The 17,616-nt window shown below is 32.4% G+C and overlaps 3 protein-coding genes across 5 annotated transcripts; 2 read left to right on the plus strand and 1 right to left on the minus strand.

The window, feature by feature from the left end:
• Positions 1-1,007: 1,007 nt before the first annotated feature.
• On the minus strand, positions 1,008-3,959 carry LOC140986612 (D-ribulose kinase). Of its 3 annotated transcripts, none has more exons than XM_073454917.1 (9): positions 3,814-3,959; positions 3,351-3,586; positions 3,076-3,215; positions 2,729-2,981; positions 2,492-2,624; positions 2,243-2,331; positions 1,744-2,021; positions 1,492-1,561; positions 1,008-1,387 (listed from the first exon to the last, which is right to left on the minus strand). In XM_073454917.1, exons 1-9 carry the CDS (start codon positions 3,878-3,880, stop codon positions 1,193-1,195), a joined length of 1,461 nt encoding a protein of 486 aa, XP_073311018.1. In that variant the 5' UTR covers positions 3,881-3,959; the 3' UTR covers positions 1,008-1,192. The 3 variants fall into 3 exon arrangements, with proteins under 3 accessions (XP_073311018.1, XP_073311019.1, XP_073311017.1); XM_073454918.1 differs by having other exon boundaries at positions 3,853-3,944; XM_073454916.1 differs by having other exon boundaries at positions 3,351-3,821.
• An 898-nt stretch (positions 3,960-4,857) lies between these two features.
• On the plus strand, positions 4,858-5,590 carry LOC140985977 (kinesin-like protein KIN-7D, mitochondrial). Its single transcript, XM_073453908.1, has 3 exons — positions 4,858-5,038; positions 5,131-5,260; positions 5,457-5,590. The coding sequence occupies exons 1-3, from the start codon at positions 4,865-4,867 to the stop codon at positions 5,588-5,590; spliced, it is 438 nt and encodes a 145-aa protein (XP_073310009.1). The 5' UTR covers positions 4,858-4,864.
• Positions 5,591-6,301: 711 nt separating this feature from the next.
• Positions 6,302-8,808, plus strand: LOC140985804 (mitochondrial import inner membrane translocase subunit TIM14-1-like). The gene is made up of 3 exons (XM_073453737.1): positions 6,302-6,514; positions 7,472-7,650; positions 8,411-8,808. Exons 1-3 carry the CDS (start codon positions 6,512-6,514, stop codon positions 8,565-8,567), a joined length of 339 nt encoding a protein of 112 aa, XP_073309838.1. The 5' UTR covers positions 6,302-6,511; the 3' UTR covers positions 8,568-8,808.
• The last annotated feature ends 8,808 nt before the right edge of the window (positions 8,809-17,616 follow it).

Consider the following 17,616-nt stretch of genomic DNA (forward strand, 5'->3'; position numbering starts at 1 on the left):
ATGATACCCACAGCCAAACTGTCAAAGACTTCTAGGGACGCATTGATTAGCCATCACAAAACTGTATACTTAAAACAATTCACAGTTCAATACCAAAATACATTGTTCTTAAATTTTGTACATGTTTTCAGCCAATAACTGGAGCCGAGCAATCAGTTCTTGTTTAAGTATATGATATCTTAAAAATTAAAGAAAGGGATATATAGCACCCATATCTACCTTGTGTTAGATAAGTGATGAATAATAAATGAAAGGAAGTGGGAAAGATTTTTTTAAAAAAAATTGTGGATATTCAAATAATAAAATTAAATGTATGGTTTTGAATGTTTTTGGGACGGTTAGACGTTTTTTTGGAGTTTAAGAAAATTACAAAAATACAACAATATTGAGAAGAGTATGTCTCTTGTAAAACGATCTTACGAAATCTTTATCTGTCAGACGCATCAATCCTACCGATATTCACAGTAAAAAGTAAAACTCTTAGAACAAAAAGTAATATTTTTTCTTGGATGACGCAAATAAGATATCGGTCTCACAAAATACGACCCGTGAGACCTTCTCACACAAGTTTTTGCCTATTGAGAAACGGTACTAGATTAAATGTAATTTTTTCAATAATTATAATATCTCAATTCCAGATGGTGTAATTGAAATTAAGCATAATAAAAAAAATAATTAACAAGTGAGTGGAACATTAAATTAATTGACATATGTGCCTATGGAAGAATAAATTACTCAATATAAATAAATATATAAAATAAAAATTCTACCAAAGATAATTAATAAAAATGAGTTACCCAATTATTCGTTTTTATTTGATATTTTATATCATCGTTAAATTAGTGATATCCTATTTACGTGTTTAATAAATAACCATGAAATATTGCATATATATAAATATTACAAAATTACTATAAAAGCAACACGGTCGATGTGTTTTTTTTTTAAAGAAATTATAAAGTGTATGATTTATTTTTTTAAAATAAATTATAAAAATAAATGTGGTGCATCTCGGTTTGGATGGGTTGTAAAATCACCCTTAATAAATGCCACCACATTCCCATATGGTGAAATTTTTTGAAATTCAACTGAACAAGAGAAAATTTTATATAGAAAAGGGATTAAATTTAAGATTCTTGTGATTAATTATTTCATGCAAAATTATACGAGGCGCGATTGCCCCAACCTACGCCTAGCTATCAGCACCCTTCATGGCTAATAATGCAGCTCCATAGGCAGCTTCTGTTTGAAGCGCCCTTCGCACCGGCAAACCAAGCACCCTCTCTCGTATGGCTATCCACTTCTTGTTTCTCGACCCGCCGCCTGCAGTAAACACTTCTTCAACTGGGGTTGCTCCTAGTTCCTTCAGTAAGCTGTAACCCTTAGCCTAAATTAAATGCAAGGCAATTATTTGGTGGAGTTCTCTTCCATAATTAATTAAGGACAAGGCGGCCAACTGAAAAAACCAAATGAAAACGGTGGCTTCTTCACCTCAATTCGGGCGATGGACTCAAGAATGCCATGCAAGTACTCGACATCACTTGCCGGGCGAGGATGCAATCTGATATGATAATTTAATACAGAATATCACTTTTGAGGTAATTATTGTAGAACACACGAGATATGATAAACATAGAAACATGGACAATATTCTTCTGCATTGAAACTACGACATTTGCAAAACCACTAGCGAAAAAAGAATAGTATTGATGCCTGCAAGGATGAATAAAAGCAAGTTCTTACCTTGGTTCCATTTCAGGGTCTGCTACTGGAAATCTTTCCCCAATATCTAGGAGAGGGTAATAATCAAGACGAGAGACTTCAGAAGAATTTATCTGCTCACTCAGTTTCTGCAGCTGTTCATCTGTAAAAATTTGTCGAAGGACAGCACCGCCTGTGTTGGAAGCTCCCCCAACGAGCCATTTATCATCGAGGCGATGACTATACACTCCAAAACGTGCATCTTCTACTCTTTGGGTGCTCAATAATTTTATAGCAAGTGTTGAACCCAAAGATGTGACCTAATCATAAAGAAACGACGGTTTCCATATGTGGTCGTAGAAAAACATATATCAGAGAGGTGATTCATAAGTATAAAACATTCTTGTGTTCCAAGAATTAAAAAAAGGATAGTGAGAGACTAAACATAGGAAAGACAGCAGCAACAAATCGCCCCTGATAAATAATCAAAAAGCTGCCCATGTAGCAACTTCGTAGGAAAACGAGGTAGCAAGATTCTCACAGCTTGTCCGGGTTGATCAGCTCTCGCTGCAATAAAGGCTGCAATACTATCCGTGGTGCCAGTGCAAATAACACAATCCTTTGGAAAACCTACAGACAAAAATAAATGTTTCTACATTAATTTTTGGTCCAAAAGCAGGGGAACTTCTGAGGAAATATCAAGAGGGAAAATTATAGGACAATATCCTATAAAAATAATGTCTCAGGATTTTAAACTTCAAGTCAAGATATTGTACAATTTAAAACATACCAAGATGTGTTCTGACGACCTCTTTCATGGAACCAATGGTGGATCCAGGAGACAGAACTGTAGGTAAAACACGAGAATATGGCTGAGCGAGAAGCCAAGGGGGATATGACTCTGTTTCTGGATCATAACCCACCTGTCGAAATACTTAAAAAATCATTTGCAGAATTACTAATTTTAATGGTCTGTGGAATAGGTTAAAAAATAAGCAGTTGTGCGCTTTACAGGAAAAAATCTGACCTTCAAAGCATTGTTGTAATCAGAAATTCCAAGCCTGCCATGCAGAAGCCACAACAACCAGTCCGCTTGATGCAACAACACAGCCGATTGTTTTGCTGAATTAAAAGACTTCCACCAGTACACAAGTTTGCACAATGTCGAAGAACCAGAACAAACTGTGTGGTTAACAGGAGCGATCGCCTTCACCAATGGCAAAGCCTCGGGATAACTCTCGTTGTAGAGGAGTGGTCTACACAAGGGTTCACCTGTTGTGCTACGTCGATCAAAAAAATTGGGTAAAAAGCTTAAACTAGAGTAGTAACAAAATAATGTAGAAAAATCATGTGAGTTTTTTGAGAAAATTCAACCTATCAACAATGAGAGTTGTTGCAGAAGTACCATCCACAGAAATGGACGCAACGGCTGCACGAAGACCGACTGGGATATCTTCCAAGAGGGCAAAAAGTGTAGTTCTCCAAGATTTCACCCAATCTACGGCTTCTTCACTCTTTCTAAGACCACACTTACAAGATTATGCATGCATCTTACGAAAGAATCAGACTAACAATTGCAACTAAAATGCCAACAGGAATAGCAATCACAATCTGAAGCTTGAATAGTGCAGTAATGGCCCATTAATTACCATATGCAAAGGGTAATCCCTCTTCCCTTCAGCTTGTATGTTTCCATCCTTGTCAATCAGAGCATACCGAGCACCAGATGTCCCGAAGTCCATTCCAAGATAGAGTTTCCCCTCGGCTTTAACATCAACGTCCATAGTGTATTCACTAGCCCTCACACTAGCAATTCTTGATTCTAGTTTATTAAATACGTTACATCCCGACATTTTTGAAGTTAAGGTTCTTGGATAACTATTCCCTGTCACGTGGATTGAAAATAAATTACAATTTACAAATAGTTTTATGTCTCCTTTGAACCCTTGTTCTTTGCCAAATTCAATGGAAACTAAAAACATAGTGCAGCAGCTTCTCGAAAAGAATAAGATTTAGCAAGAAGTTTCTACGAAAACATAATAGAATCGAATACCCTCTAGAACTCAACATGCAATTTAAATACGATTTATATCTGATTGACAGAAAAATTACTGAATTTTAGAGATTTGGGCAGATGGATAAGCAACGAACATGAAGGATTGTGAAGTGAGGCCACCATTTCTTCCAGCACGCTATACTGATCAAGAAGATTTTAGCGGCCTTTTATAATGTTATCTACTGGTTTGAAGCTTAAAGCGCATGTCAGATGAGCGACTTTTATTTTGACCGAGTAGGAATTAGTTGATAGGCCGGATAATTGGGCCTTTAGATCAACCTTGGGCTTTGTACAGGCCTATACAAAATTTTATTGTACAAGCTGCTATTGATATCAGGGAAATAAAAAAATAACGTCATCGTAACGGAACATCACGAATAATATCAACAATAAATAAAATGAATATCAATATTATAGTGGTTCACTTTAAGATTGGACTACATCCACAAGATCACTTCTTTATGAATAACAAAGAAGACAAGAAAATTGAGAATACAAAATATTTCACTCAAAACACTCTGATTTTAACACTAATTTTCTCAACACGAATCTTATTCCTTGTATGGACAAACACTCCTTAAGATTGTAGATGAGAAGATTTTGTGTTTTTGTGTGATTTTGAAATGAAAAATGGATGGGTATTTATAGATAAAGTTTAGAGAAGAAAACAAAAATTAAAACATCATTGTTTACGTAATCAAACCAACCATTTTTTACTAACTCAAACCATGTGTTAATTGTGTTGTTGAATTCCAAAATGGTTGCTTGAATATTAGAAGTTGCTCGTGAGTTGAATTCTAAAGGTGGTAAACGCGAGCACGTCGATGTCCAAAGGACCGGTCGCCGGGGTCGACTTTCTGACTGAACAAGTGATGTTTCTTCAACGGTTAGCAGTGACTTTGAATATTGGAATCTTGATCTGGATGATTTGGAAATGGAGGTGGAAGCGAGCAAACAAAGGGAGGCTGCTCTCGAGGCTGCCTTGTCCGAGAAAGAAATTTTGGAAGATGAGTACAGGAGCAAGATTGAAGAGGCAAAGAAGAGGGAGGCCTCCCTTGAAAATGATCTGGCAAATATGTGGGTTCTAGTCGCTCAGTTAGAAATACGATGCGAGAGCTTAAGATTACTGACCCACAGAATGAGGGTATAGATCGAATTAGTGAACCAAAAGCTGCTGATGTTCAGTGGAGGGATGAAATCCTGGAAGACAGATGTGCTCCTGATGTTTCAATATCATCTTCTACTGCTAACAAAGATGAGCCTCTTGTGGTTCACCTGAAAGTAAATGTTTCCATATGTGGTTTTATGTTACGTGGATTCTCCACTCCATTCTCTGTTTGAAACCCTGACTATGTTTCCCGGAATTCTTTCAGGCTCGAATGCAGGAGATAAAGGAGAATCAACTTAGGTACACTGAACATGGAGATGGAAATTCTCACGTATGTAAAATTTGCTTCGAAACATCTGCCGCTGCAATGCTTCTTCCTTGTCGTCATTTTTGCTGTAAGCTTACTGATTGCCTTCTGAATTTACGTTTGAAGTTTGATGAAGGGCAGGGGATGCAATTTTTTACATTTTACATATAAAATTTAATATGGTACGAGGGAAGGTTGATTGGTCTTGTTCGTTTTGGATTTTCTTCCCCTCTTTAACGCTCATAATTAGAGCAGCAGACTTACATTTTGATGTTTTATTGCAGTATGTGAATCTTGCTCTCTTGCATGTTCCGAATGTCCAATTTGCCAAACAAGGATTGTCGATTGGATTTTCGCTTTTCACCTGACATTTCAAAGTGACACCTTTGAAAGAAAAGGTAAAGATTATATTTTCTAGATCAAATAATTTCATATCTTGCGATAGAAGCATTTTGAGTTCTTCTTAGTATAACATATTTGGGCACGATTCTCAGAATATAGCATTTTTTTTTAGAGGTCGGAAGACCTCCCACTGATTGCATCCTTCTATTTATTCGGTTTGAATACATGATAAATGACGATTGATTTTTAATCATTTACTTATAATGTATTTTGTGTGCATGATTAAGATTATAATAAATCAGTTCAATTATGTGTTATTATATATCTTTCTGTTGGTTGTTATATAATCATTTGGAGAAGAAATGATAATATTTAATTAATTTAAAATTTCTTTTAATATGTAAAGTTTAAAATAATTATAAATTCAATAAATCTAGTGATATTTAAATATAATTTGACTAATATTATAACTAATTTAATTATTATTAATCATATTTAAATTATTATTACTATATTATAATTATTACTAAGCGTATTTTAATGTAAAAATTTGTGTTACTATTTAATTATCAGTTTTTATTATCAAATTTTAATTATTTTCTATAATATTAATTATTTTTTAATTGTTTTTAGAAATTGAAATTAGTGAAAATTTTAATTGATTTTTAAGTTGTTTTTAGAAATTGAAATTAGTGAAAATTTAATAATAATATTTAATTTTATTTCACTCTTGTTATTATAAATCAAGATATTTAATAATTAAAAAGATTTTCTAAATGGATACAATTTCATCTGCCTGTGACGCGATTAATTTTCCACTCGGCTGTTCATATTTCAGACGGAAAGTTCTTCGGTTGAGATTTTTTGGTCACAAACCCCTAATTCTAGAATATCGAAGGACAGTGTCCGAGACTGTTGAATATATAGAGGAATTATCAAGAAAATTCACGAGGTTAATTGTCGTTTATCGGAGCCTAAATTTGTATTGAAACCAATAATGGTGAGTGCTGCACCCCTTTCTTTCATTGTGCATTACGCTTGTTATTCAATACATGAGTGTCGCTTAGATGAACGTGTGAATTGTTTTTCAGTGTTAATTAATTTTTTTTTCCTTAATTACTTGATTTTGATGCTGCTAAGAGTGGCGACTTGATGTTTGCCAATTACCCATTTTCTATGTTGGGTTATCATGATTTTTTTGTCAGAATTTTCATCTTTTGGCTTCCATGTTGTCTGTTTTGTATATTAGCATAATTGCCTAAGTCGTCTGTTGATCTGTGCTAACGCCAGTTGATCGATCTATGCTGGTTTCATGTGGTTTTGTAACATTGGGGCGAAGTTAACAAGATAATGGAGCAATCCTCCCTCGAATTTAGAAAAACTGTTCGATTTTTGTAAGTAGTTTTTCCAAAAGAAATTTTGACCTTTAAATACCGAATGCATCATCAACGTTATAGTAATATTATGCCTCCTGTATAAATCGAATTCAGTTGAACGTATCACATCAGGTGAAATTTAAGTAAAGGTTTCTGTATTAGAGTTAAATGTGACTATAAGACCGGAGCGAACTAATTCTATGGTGTTTAATTATTTGTTCGCAATTAGGGTCCTGAAAAAGGTTAAATATTGGTATACTTTGAATTAGTATTTCTTCCAATCAAAACCATGTTTTGAATTTTTACCAGAGAAGGCAACCAAAGAGGCCCTAAATTATGAACTTTATATCTTTTGCCATTTTTTCGGATGTTATGATCAAGATGAATAAGCCAGGTATACTTGAAGCAATTTGAACTGAAATGGATAGTTTTCACCTCTCATAAGTCATATCTTCGCTGCAGTTTATAATGATCTCATTCATTGTGAATTGCTACTTATAGTGATTGTTGCTACCTGAGTTATTTGCTGATGATTTTTTTATTACTATTGTTGGGAAATTCAAACCTGAAATTTGCAACAGACTACGCCATTGATTGCAGGACTTGCAATTGCTGCTGCTGCTTATGCTGGTAGATATGGCATTCAGGCCTGGCAGGCATTTAAAGCAAGACCACCTACTGCTAGAATTCGTAAATTTTATGAAGGTGGTTTCCAGCCTACAATGACTAGGAGGGAGGCGGCTCTAATTCTTGGTGTTAGGTGAGTTCAAACCTTCTTCTTGATGCAACATATGCTAATGGAATTGTTAATCTTGCTTTGTTTGATATCTTTTTCTATGTTTCCTTTTTAGGGGGCAGATTTCTTAAAATCGCGTATTACTGTTGTAGTTAAAAAATATTGGATTTATGAAATTCTTCTAGTTATTCAAAAAACTGCAAAGTGCACAAGCATGCATGCAAGTGTGCGAAGTGAAGAAAGACATGAGTTTGACTCATCTTAATCCAAGTGTGGAGCTGGAAATTTTGATGTATAATTTGTAAAGATCTTTTGAGTTTATTTGGCGTAAGCCAATGCACTCATAATCTGAAATTTGGGCTTAAAATTGACCAAATCAACTCAAACCAAGCTCAGAATACAATTGCTGGATCTCTTGTGAAGTTTCAAGATTTTTCTCTACCTCGTCTTGTTTCGAAATTTCAAATTGCCACTTATATAATCTAAAGCTGTTCTGAATGCTGAAAATTTGTTATCTTCTAAAACTGGAATGCTAAGTTCATGTGTTCTCTACTTGACAAATTGATATTTGGTTATCAGCAAATATGGAAAAACACAATGGCGTTTGAATCTTTTGACCACGGATGCTTGAGTGAGTTTTGGATTTTTTTGGTTTGCTTCATTGATATGAAACTGCTACAAATTTGTCTGTGAGCATAGCCCCGCCCAAATTTCTTGAAACTTGGAAATTATGTGATGTTTATCATCCGTTATTGCATCAAATGATTGACTTTACCTTGATTAGGGAAAACACCCCGCCCGATAAGATAAAGGAAGCACACAGGCGAGTGATGGTAGCAAATCATCCTGATGCAGGTGGTAGCCATTACCTTGCTTCTAAAATAAACGAAGCTAAAGACTTATTACTTGGGAAGGCAAAAAACAGTGATTCCGCTTTTTAATTATGCTAGTGATTCGGTGAACTTTTGACAGCTGAAAATGAGCATGAAACACCGCCCAAAACTAAGAAATCTCCTCCTGGATAAACCATTCAAATTTGTTCCTCCTCTACAAAAATAATCATGTAAGCTTTTGGGCCCTTACTCGGTTAATTCCTTAATATGATGTAAATGTACATTCTTTGTGGAAAACCATTTCTTTTTTCCCCTGACAACGGTATTGAATGTCCGCAGTTTTCTCTCAGATTAATTAATCTATATTTGCTATTTTTTGCAAGTTTGTTGAATCGATCATATTTAACGAAGAGGGACACTCTTTTTTACACGATAAAAGATACGAGATAAGATAGTGGCGATCTAGAAAGACAATGCTAGCATGAGCTAACAAGGACAACCACTTATATATATATATATAAGCTAAGGTGTTTGTTTGGCTAAGCATGCATGAATAAGATCAGTCGATGAGTTCTTGGGAAGTTCTCATGTGTTACTAGCATCGGCTCCTCATGATATATATTTTTAACCTTGACTTCAGGGCCGTGCCTATATAGAAGCATGAGAGTCCATTGACTCAAGCCCATTTATTTTATGAGGTCTATAATTTTTTGAAATTTTATTATATATTAGTATATATTTTTCCAACATAAATATATTATTTTGGGTTTTTTATAACAAAGTCATCGTCTTCCTCAGACTTTATTCCACACATTCCAATATTCAATATTTCTTACAATTATATCATTAAAAATATGAATATTATAATAACTACCTTTGGTAGGTTGGTATCTCCATATTTTTATTACAAAAATAACAATCATTCTTTTTGTTAATTTCAATTTAATATTTCATGTATCTATTCTAGTTTATTAAAGTTGAGGACATGATAGTAACCACCTAAGAAGGACACCAACTTTTTCTTCCAACTTTATTCTTATGTTATAATAATATTACACTTTTGTTTTTTGTTTTTGTTTTTTTATTTCAACACACACTTTTATTTTTATTTTTTTTATTTCAACAATTCAAATATCAATTTAGTCCCTCCATAATTTGTCAAATTTCACTTTAGTCCATCGATAATGATAAAAAAAGACTGTACACACACATCACGTGTGCAGAGTAACTAGTATTTCTTAACTCTTAACCCGCATAAAAGAAAAAAATTGCTCAGCCTACTCAATGTTTAATTAGTGGACAAAATATTTTTGACTCTATTTTTTAACTCGCGCAATCCTCATGCCCAAACACTACTAGTTCGTATGAAATATTTGACTACAGAGAACCTATTGAAAAAAAACGTTCGCTACCACTTCTTGTCGTCAGCAAGCGGCACAGCCGCCCCTAGAATCGAGATTCATTTGGTGTTATTCGATTAATAGTGAATTCCCTAGAAAATCTAAACCATGAAGTTTCTCGATCTTTCTAGATAATCACGAATCTTCCACTATATTCTTTACCAAGTCTGACTATTTTTGGTGGTTGGTTTCCTTTTTTATTTTCTCGTACAAGATTGTTTTGCTTCATCGAACACTAAAATTTTGTATCATAGCACTAGACCAGTAGTATTGCTATAGTATCCGACAATTCCATCTGTTGTCTACAATCTGTTCGACGAAATGTATAAATCTGCTTTATAAGATGATTTTTTTTAGTTATCACTTTGAACATGTTTGATCTTTTTATTCGTTTATTTTTTATATTGATTTTAATATATTGATTTAATTCGAAAAAGTTTTCATGGAACTAAAAAAATATGAACACATGATGAGAAATTTTTTTAAAAAAAGTTAGACTCGGGCCCAAAAATTGCTAGGATCGACCTTGCTTGACTTCTCTAGATTTTTTTAAAATAATAGATCGTGGTTGTTAACTCTAGCTCCTCATGATATATACTATTCTAATATAAGGATTTGAGATTATTAACATTTAACACCGGTTCATCGTGGTATATATATTTTTAATATAAAGGGTCTTGTGATGCTACAAAAATATTTCAAATTTAATTTGTTGAGAACAATGATGTCATTATTATCAGTGGTGAGGTGGTGTCTAGGCGGGGCTTCTTTATTACATACTTGTGTTCTTATGACCCAAAGATTTAATCTTTTCAATTTTTTTTTTCTCATGAAAATACCAAGTCAAGTCATCGCTTTTATTCCACTATGGTCTTAGCCCAAATCTTTTTTATTTTTATTTTTTAACCCCAGTTGCTTTTAATAGCTGTTCCATAATTGAGCATTGTCTTTATTATGTTAAGGGCTTAGTCTAAATTTTCTTTATCCCAAGTCATATGAAATAATTATTCTTTTCTTGGTTAATATTTATTAACTTCAAATTCAATTGATTCCTGCATGTTCAGTCTGCTGCTCCAACCTCCGAAAATGTTAATATTGTTATCCTTGTCATAGCATTAATTTTTTTTTTTACTTGTGAATTTGATTAAAATATTGTTCATTATAATATCATAAACTTATTATGGATTTTGACCTATTAGTTTTTTTTTATTAGTGTATTCTTTCGTGTGAAAAATAAAATAAAATAAAATTATGATTCGTATTTGGTTTAGCCCACCCAACTACATAATCCTGATTTCTTCCAGGTCAGTATCATAAAACACAAAAACTCTTGTGAGACGGTCTCACGTTATCAATTTTGTGAAACGAATACTCTATATGGGTCACCCACGAAAAAGTATTACTTTTTATGTCAACTATATTAATTTTTATTGTAAATATAGATATGATTGATTCGTCTCATGAATAAAGATGCGTGAGATTGTATTATAAAAGAACTACTCATCATAAAATATAAGAATTCAAATATAATTTGTTGAGAAACATGTTGTCGCCGTCATAAAATATAATAATGAAACGACTTTACAAATAATAAGACAATTTAATAAAATAAATAAATTGAAATATAAACTTTTAAGAATGAGGAAGTTGGTGAAAAATCTCCGATCAAAACATTTCTTTGGGTTTACTTCCTACCCACAAAATTGTGGTACTATGTCATACAAATTGTGGTACACTTCATGTGAAAATGTAGTACACTTCATGTGGAAATGTGGTACTAAAAAAGTACCCAGGGACTGAACACAAAAAAAACGACGGCTGAGTACTGAAGGCCAATTTCCAGAAGAATGAAACTAATAGATACTTCAAACACGTTTTTTCTGTTAGCTCTTCGATTGTCTTCCAACATCCAAGTATCCAAACATGGGCACCGAAACTATCGAGCTTCCGGCCATCAATTTCTCCCAACTGAAACAAGAAAGCTAAACCCCTACCAGAGAATCGGTTAAAAGCCAAGTAAAGTTCGCCCTGCGAGAATTCGGCTGCTTTCTGGCAACATTCGATCAAATTCCGCCAAATCTTCGAAACTCGGTGATTGGTGGACTGAAGCAGCTTTTTGACCTCCCATTACAGACTAAACTCGGTAACAGGTCAAATATACGCTATCGCGATACATTGGGCAGCTTCCCGTTGTGCCACTTTACGAAAGCTTGGGGATTGATCATGCACTCGACCTTGGAAGTGTCGAAACCTTCACGAATCTTATGTGGTCTGAAGGAAATCCTGATTTCTGGTATGAGCTAATTGTTTTGTCATGAGATTGAAAGCCTTAGTTTATATTTAATTTGACCTTCACGTAATCACGCTTCAGTTTTCATGCAATTACCTTTTTTTCCTTCTTCAATTTACTCTTTTTTAACTCATTTTTTGGTGGAGTCGTGTTGAGATGACACTAACTTTATAATAAGATATACAAAGTAGATAATAATTAATAAATAAAGAATTGAGAAGTGAGGANATATATGCATATGCATGCATATAAAATTTATTAGAATGCATTTGGATGGTGTTCTTTTTACAAAATTAAAATATATTTTAATATCAATGAATGGAACGGTTTCAATAAAAGAGGATTAAATTTTTTTAAAAAAATAACTTTATCAAGTGATTTTAAATCGGTCTATAGATTTGAATATCACTCATCCAACAAATGGTTTTAAAACTGGGAAGTTTAAATTCAGATCATCAAATCTCCCCATCCAACCACGTCGTTTTACTATCAAATTTTTTAATTGTTTGATTTACAATAAGATTTGATAATCTCTTAGTTTTTGACATAGTGCAACTAAAAATTTTGATATTATTTTTAAATATGAGTCAAATACTCAAATCCATCAACTCAAATTTAAAATATTAATTGATTTTCTTGGTGAGTAATCATTCATACAATTATTGTGAATTTTTAATCTTGATATTCGCCCGAAAGAAATTCGATTTCACTCATCTAATAGTATTCTCCAAAGATTATAATACAGAGATATAATAAAAAAAAATTTCTATTAACTTGTTTATTTTGGGTTTGGTTCCGCAAAGTATTCAAATTTTGTTTCGGTGTACCAGAAAATGCTGACATAGATGTCTGGTTTCACGTCATCAATTTGACCAAAATAATTGGAAATTAAAATTTTGTGCACCAAAACCAAAGCTCGACGAGTTAATAGACTAAAACCCAAAATAAAACAATTTAGTGGGAAAAAGATATTTTCCCAATGCAAAATAGGTCTTGTTATCAACATACGGGATGGTAACTCTTTACCCGAATATTGGTTAATCATCCCAAGACGAGTAAATTTTTTCATTAGTTTCTAAAATTAATACATTCTCTTGAATGTGAGTTTTAGTCTCAGATTTTATCTGCTTCTGTTAAATTTATTTGGTTTCCTTAATTATAAACCATTTTCTTTACACAACATATCGTGACTTTTCCTGTTGGCAGCAATAGTATTCTGTCCTTCTCAGAGCAACTATCCCAATTGGATCAAATTGTGCGCAAGATAGTTCTTGAAAGCTTGGGGCTTGAAGATTTCCACTATATCCAAATAGAATAGTCGAGGCAAATATTGCTGATATTGTCCACATAAAGCTTATGCGAAACAATGCATTTGTCACCTTGACAGATTCCAAAGGTAACAAAAAACTGGGAATATCTGCAGGAAAACTGGCTGGAAAAGGTGGTAAGCTCACCCGATACTCTGGTGAAGCAGCTGCAGAGGACATAGGACAGAAGGTAAGGAAAATGAAATAGGTGGTGAAAGTGAACAGGTCGACCTTTTTCAAGAAAAAAGAAGCAAACAATCCTGAGCTTCAAAGATGGCTATTCGCATTCACGTGCAGTTTCTAACCCGGTTGTTTACATCGAGGACACCACTCGGAAACCGCACAATGGTTGCCGTCGCAGGAAGCAGCGCCGCATTTAGGGCATCTCCAAGGCTACACCAAAATGGTGTTTGCAGCTCATTGTCTTCCAATGGAGGAAAAATAGCGCAGCCTCCAAGACCACCACCTCCTGCTCCAAATCCTCCTCCTGAACCCGAACCACCCCCACCTCCTAGAGTGTGAAGATTCCGATTCGAGGGCCCAACAAAGTAAACATATTCGTGTACTCCAAAAAAACGAATTTTTGAGAAGAGATGATGATTTCTTTACCTAAAAGCATATTCATGGCTTCAGAAAAATCCAACATACAGAAAGTAGAAATTGAAAACAAACTTTAAACACAAAATCAACATGAACCCGATACATTGTGAGATCATTAGACAGTTATTCGAAGCCATGCCTTTTGATGTAGAGTTGAGTTCAAAGATTTCGAACAGATATTCAATAAACAATCGTACGATATACACTCAAACTCCAGCTATAGTAGAGAAACAAATTGTTATCAACTTCCTACTACTTTACTGTGATAAATATGACATAGAGATAACCATTCTCAATTTAAAAACAAAAAAAAAATCATAAACGTAGCTTCCTCAATCGAAGAAATTCAAACTTTTCCGAAATAAAATTTCCTTTTAAGCTAAATAATTGGACATATAAATATGAATATAACTGGATATGCCTTTTCACATTTTCTCCACTATAGCAACTAAGCCAACAGAAAATGTATATCAACTAACACAATGAACACATGTGGTACAACTTTGTTAAAGTCAAGCAATAAAGGTAGGTTTTTCCCATCTCTCTTCCGAGGAGAAAGACCGGAGAAAGGGTCTGTTTCCTTCATGGTCTCAAAAAAAAAAATGAATATATAGAAATTAAAAAAACCGAAGCAAATAGTAGTAACGATGTAAAATACAACAGATATTTTGAGAGTAAAAATTTCTGAGTCCTTACCTCGTGTGAAAGATTTGGAATCTAGAGCCCAGTATGCAAAAAGTGGATGGTAAGATTTTGAATTAAAAACCTAGAGTGCAAGGGAAGCAAATCTATGAGAACTGAGAGAAATTGGAAAAGAAATCGTTTTTTTTTAGAACTGATAAATTGAGAGAAAACTAATTATTTGAGACGTGGAATGAGAAACAGGACGTGGGTTAATTGAGTCGTGGAATGAGAACAGATGAATTATGAGAAATCTGAAATATTATTTTCTAGAAAAGGGTAAAAAAGGAGAAAAATTGGTGTCCTCATATGACAGTTTTTATAGGTCTCTCAACTATTATAGAGATAGTAGAGATATGTATATGTATATATAAATTAAAATTCCAAATAGGAATTCTTAAGCTTCATTTCTTTGTTTTGAATTTTTATTTTATTTTTTTATTTTATTTTCTTGAAAAGCAAGATTTTTTTATTTTTTATTTCTCATATCACCTTTATTTATTTATGTTTTCTTTTATCTCAAACTTAGTTTTCTCGTATCATTCGTCGTTCACTAATTATTTATATTATTTAACGACGAGATAACAAGAGAGAAATACTCCCGATATAAATTTTTATAGTTAAATATATGTGAAAACGTACATATAAAAAATGTACTCAATATAAAATAGAATCATATATTAACACGATGTAAGATATATAAAATATTTTTGTCTGTGTTGCATGAAAGTAAATTAATGAATTTGATATATTTAGGTAAACTTCAATTTTTTTCACTATTTAATATTTTTAATAGATGATATCGATGTAATAAAATTTCTAATAATTGTAACTAATTGGTTGATTTTTATTTTTATTTTTTTTGTTTTTGAGATATGAAATTGACTGTAAAAAAATGCAAGGATGAAAATGAAATGAATTTTACCCATTTTTGGGCCAAGTCTATATCATGGCCTGTTAAAATTCCTAGAACCCACATCAGAATCGGGCCCAATTTTCACAAAATAAATAAAATAAAATAAAATAAAACTTGTAATTTATTAAATTATTTATTTATGTATATGTTCTGGCAATGTTTGAATTATTGGTAGCATATTTTTGAGCAAGCCTTTGTCATTGGCCATTGATTGCACTTTTGGCTGCCTCGCCAGGGATACGAGAGAAATAACTGTCTGCAAAGAAAGTGACTTATCAATAAATAATTTTTGGATTCTTTTTATCCACTCCTAGCTATTTTAGTCTTTTAATTAATATCAATGATTAAGTTTTATTACATGGTTTTGGATCGATGGATTTGTAGTTTATTGATTTAAAATTCACTGACTATCTGACTATATATGTGTGTGCGTGTGCACGTATTGTTGACGTTATATCTCCACACATTTGAGAGTTCAACAAAGTTACAATCGTTTAAGATCAATGCGTTTTCAAGTAATTCCGTTAGGACTAAGTATCAAATCCAAAATAATCAATCTAAATTTGAGTTTAAGTCCAATTTGGATAGATGGAAATGATTTAAAAAAATAAGTTTAAATGGTAGTTGCTTATTTTGATATTTAGATTAGAGAAAATTGTAAGTTTGGTATTTATATTTGTCATGCATGAATTTAGACATTTATGTTGTTAAATTTGTGTATATATATATATGTATATACACACACATAATAATTATATCCTTTTAATTCGTGTGTATGTAAGATTTTTTTATAAAAAATGAATTTTGACAACATAAAAAACAAAAATCGTAAAAAAAAACAAATATATAAGTCGAATATTTCAATTTTTCCTTTGGTTTAACAAGCTTCATGGATTTAATACTATTTAGATTTAAATAATATAATTGAAATAGTTGCTTTTGAATCACTTAAATATTACTCATATCGTACTATTTTAGGTGTGCTAATTTATATCAAATTTATTACCTCATAAATTATTTATTATTTTGGTAAAAATTAATTACCTCATAAATATGCGTACTATTTATTATATTTTTGTGTGTTTAATTAAATCGTATATGCATACTATTTTAGGTGTGATTATTATTTGTCGTCCTTGTAAAAAATTTCTTGTTATATCTTATCTTCTTAGCTTGGATTACTTATTTTTTTAACTTATTATATGATTATTCTAATTTTTCAAAATATTAATTATTGTGTTGAAAAATGTCAAAATCAGAATAAAAATTTAAAATTTTAATTATATATATATATAGAGGCAAAAACTTGTGTGAGACGGTCTCACGGGTCATATTTGTAAGACGGGTCTNCAGAGTGCAAGGGAAGCAAATCTATGAGAACTGAGAGAAATTGGAAAAGAAATCGTTTTTTTTTAGAACTGATAAATTGAGAGAAAACTAATTATTTGAGACGTGGAATGAGAAACAGGACGTGGGTTAATTGAGTCGTGGAATGAGAACAGATGAATTATGAGAAATCTGAAATATTATTTTCTAGAAAAGGGTAAAAAAGGAGAAAAATTGGTGTCCTCATATGACAGTTTTTATAGGTCTCTCAACTATTATAGAGATAGTAGAGATATGTATATGTATATATAAATTAAAATTCCAAATAGGAATTCTTAAGCTTCATTTCTTTGTTTTGAATTTTTATTTTATTTTTTTATTTTATTTTCTTGAAAAGCAAGATTTTTTTATTTTTTATTTCTCATATCACCTTTATTTATTTATGTTTTCTTTTATCTCAAACTTAGTTTTCTCGTATCATTCGTCGTTCACTAATTATTTATATTATTTAACGACGAGATAACAAGAGAGAAATACTCCCGATATAAATTTTTATAGTTAAATATATGTGAAAACGTACATATAAAAAATGTACTCAATATAAAATAGAATCATATATTAACACGATGTAAGATAT

This window comes from Primulina huaijiensis, chromosome 10 (assembly GCF_012295235.1).
Source record: "Primulina huaijiensis isolate GDHJ02 chromosome 10, ASM1229523v2, whole genome shotgun sequence".
Taxonomy (NCBI): domain Eukaryota; kingdom Viridiplantae; phylum Streptophyta; class Magnoliopsida; order Lamiales; family Gesneriaceae; genus Primulina; species Primulina huaijiensis.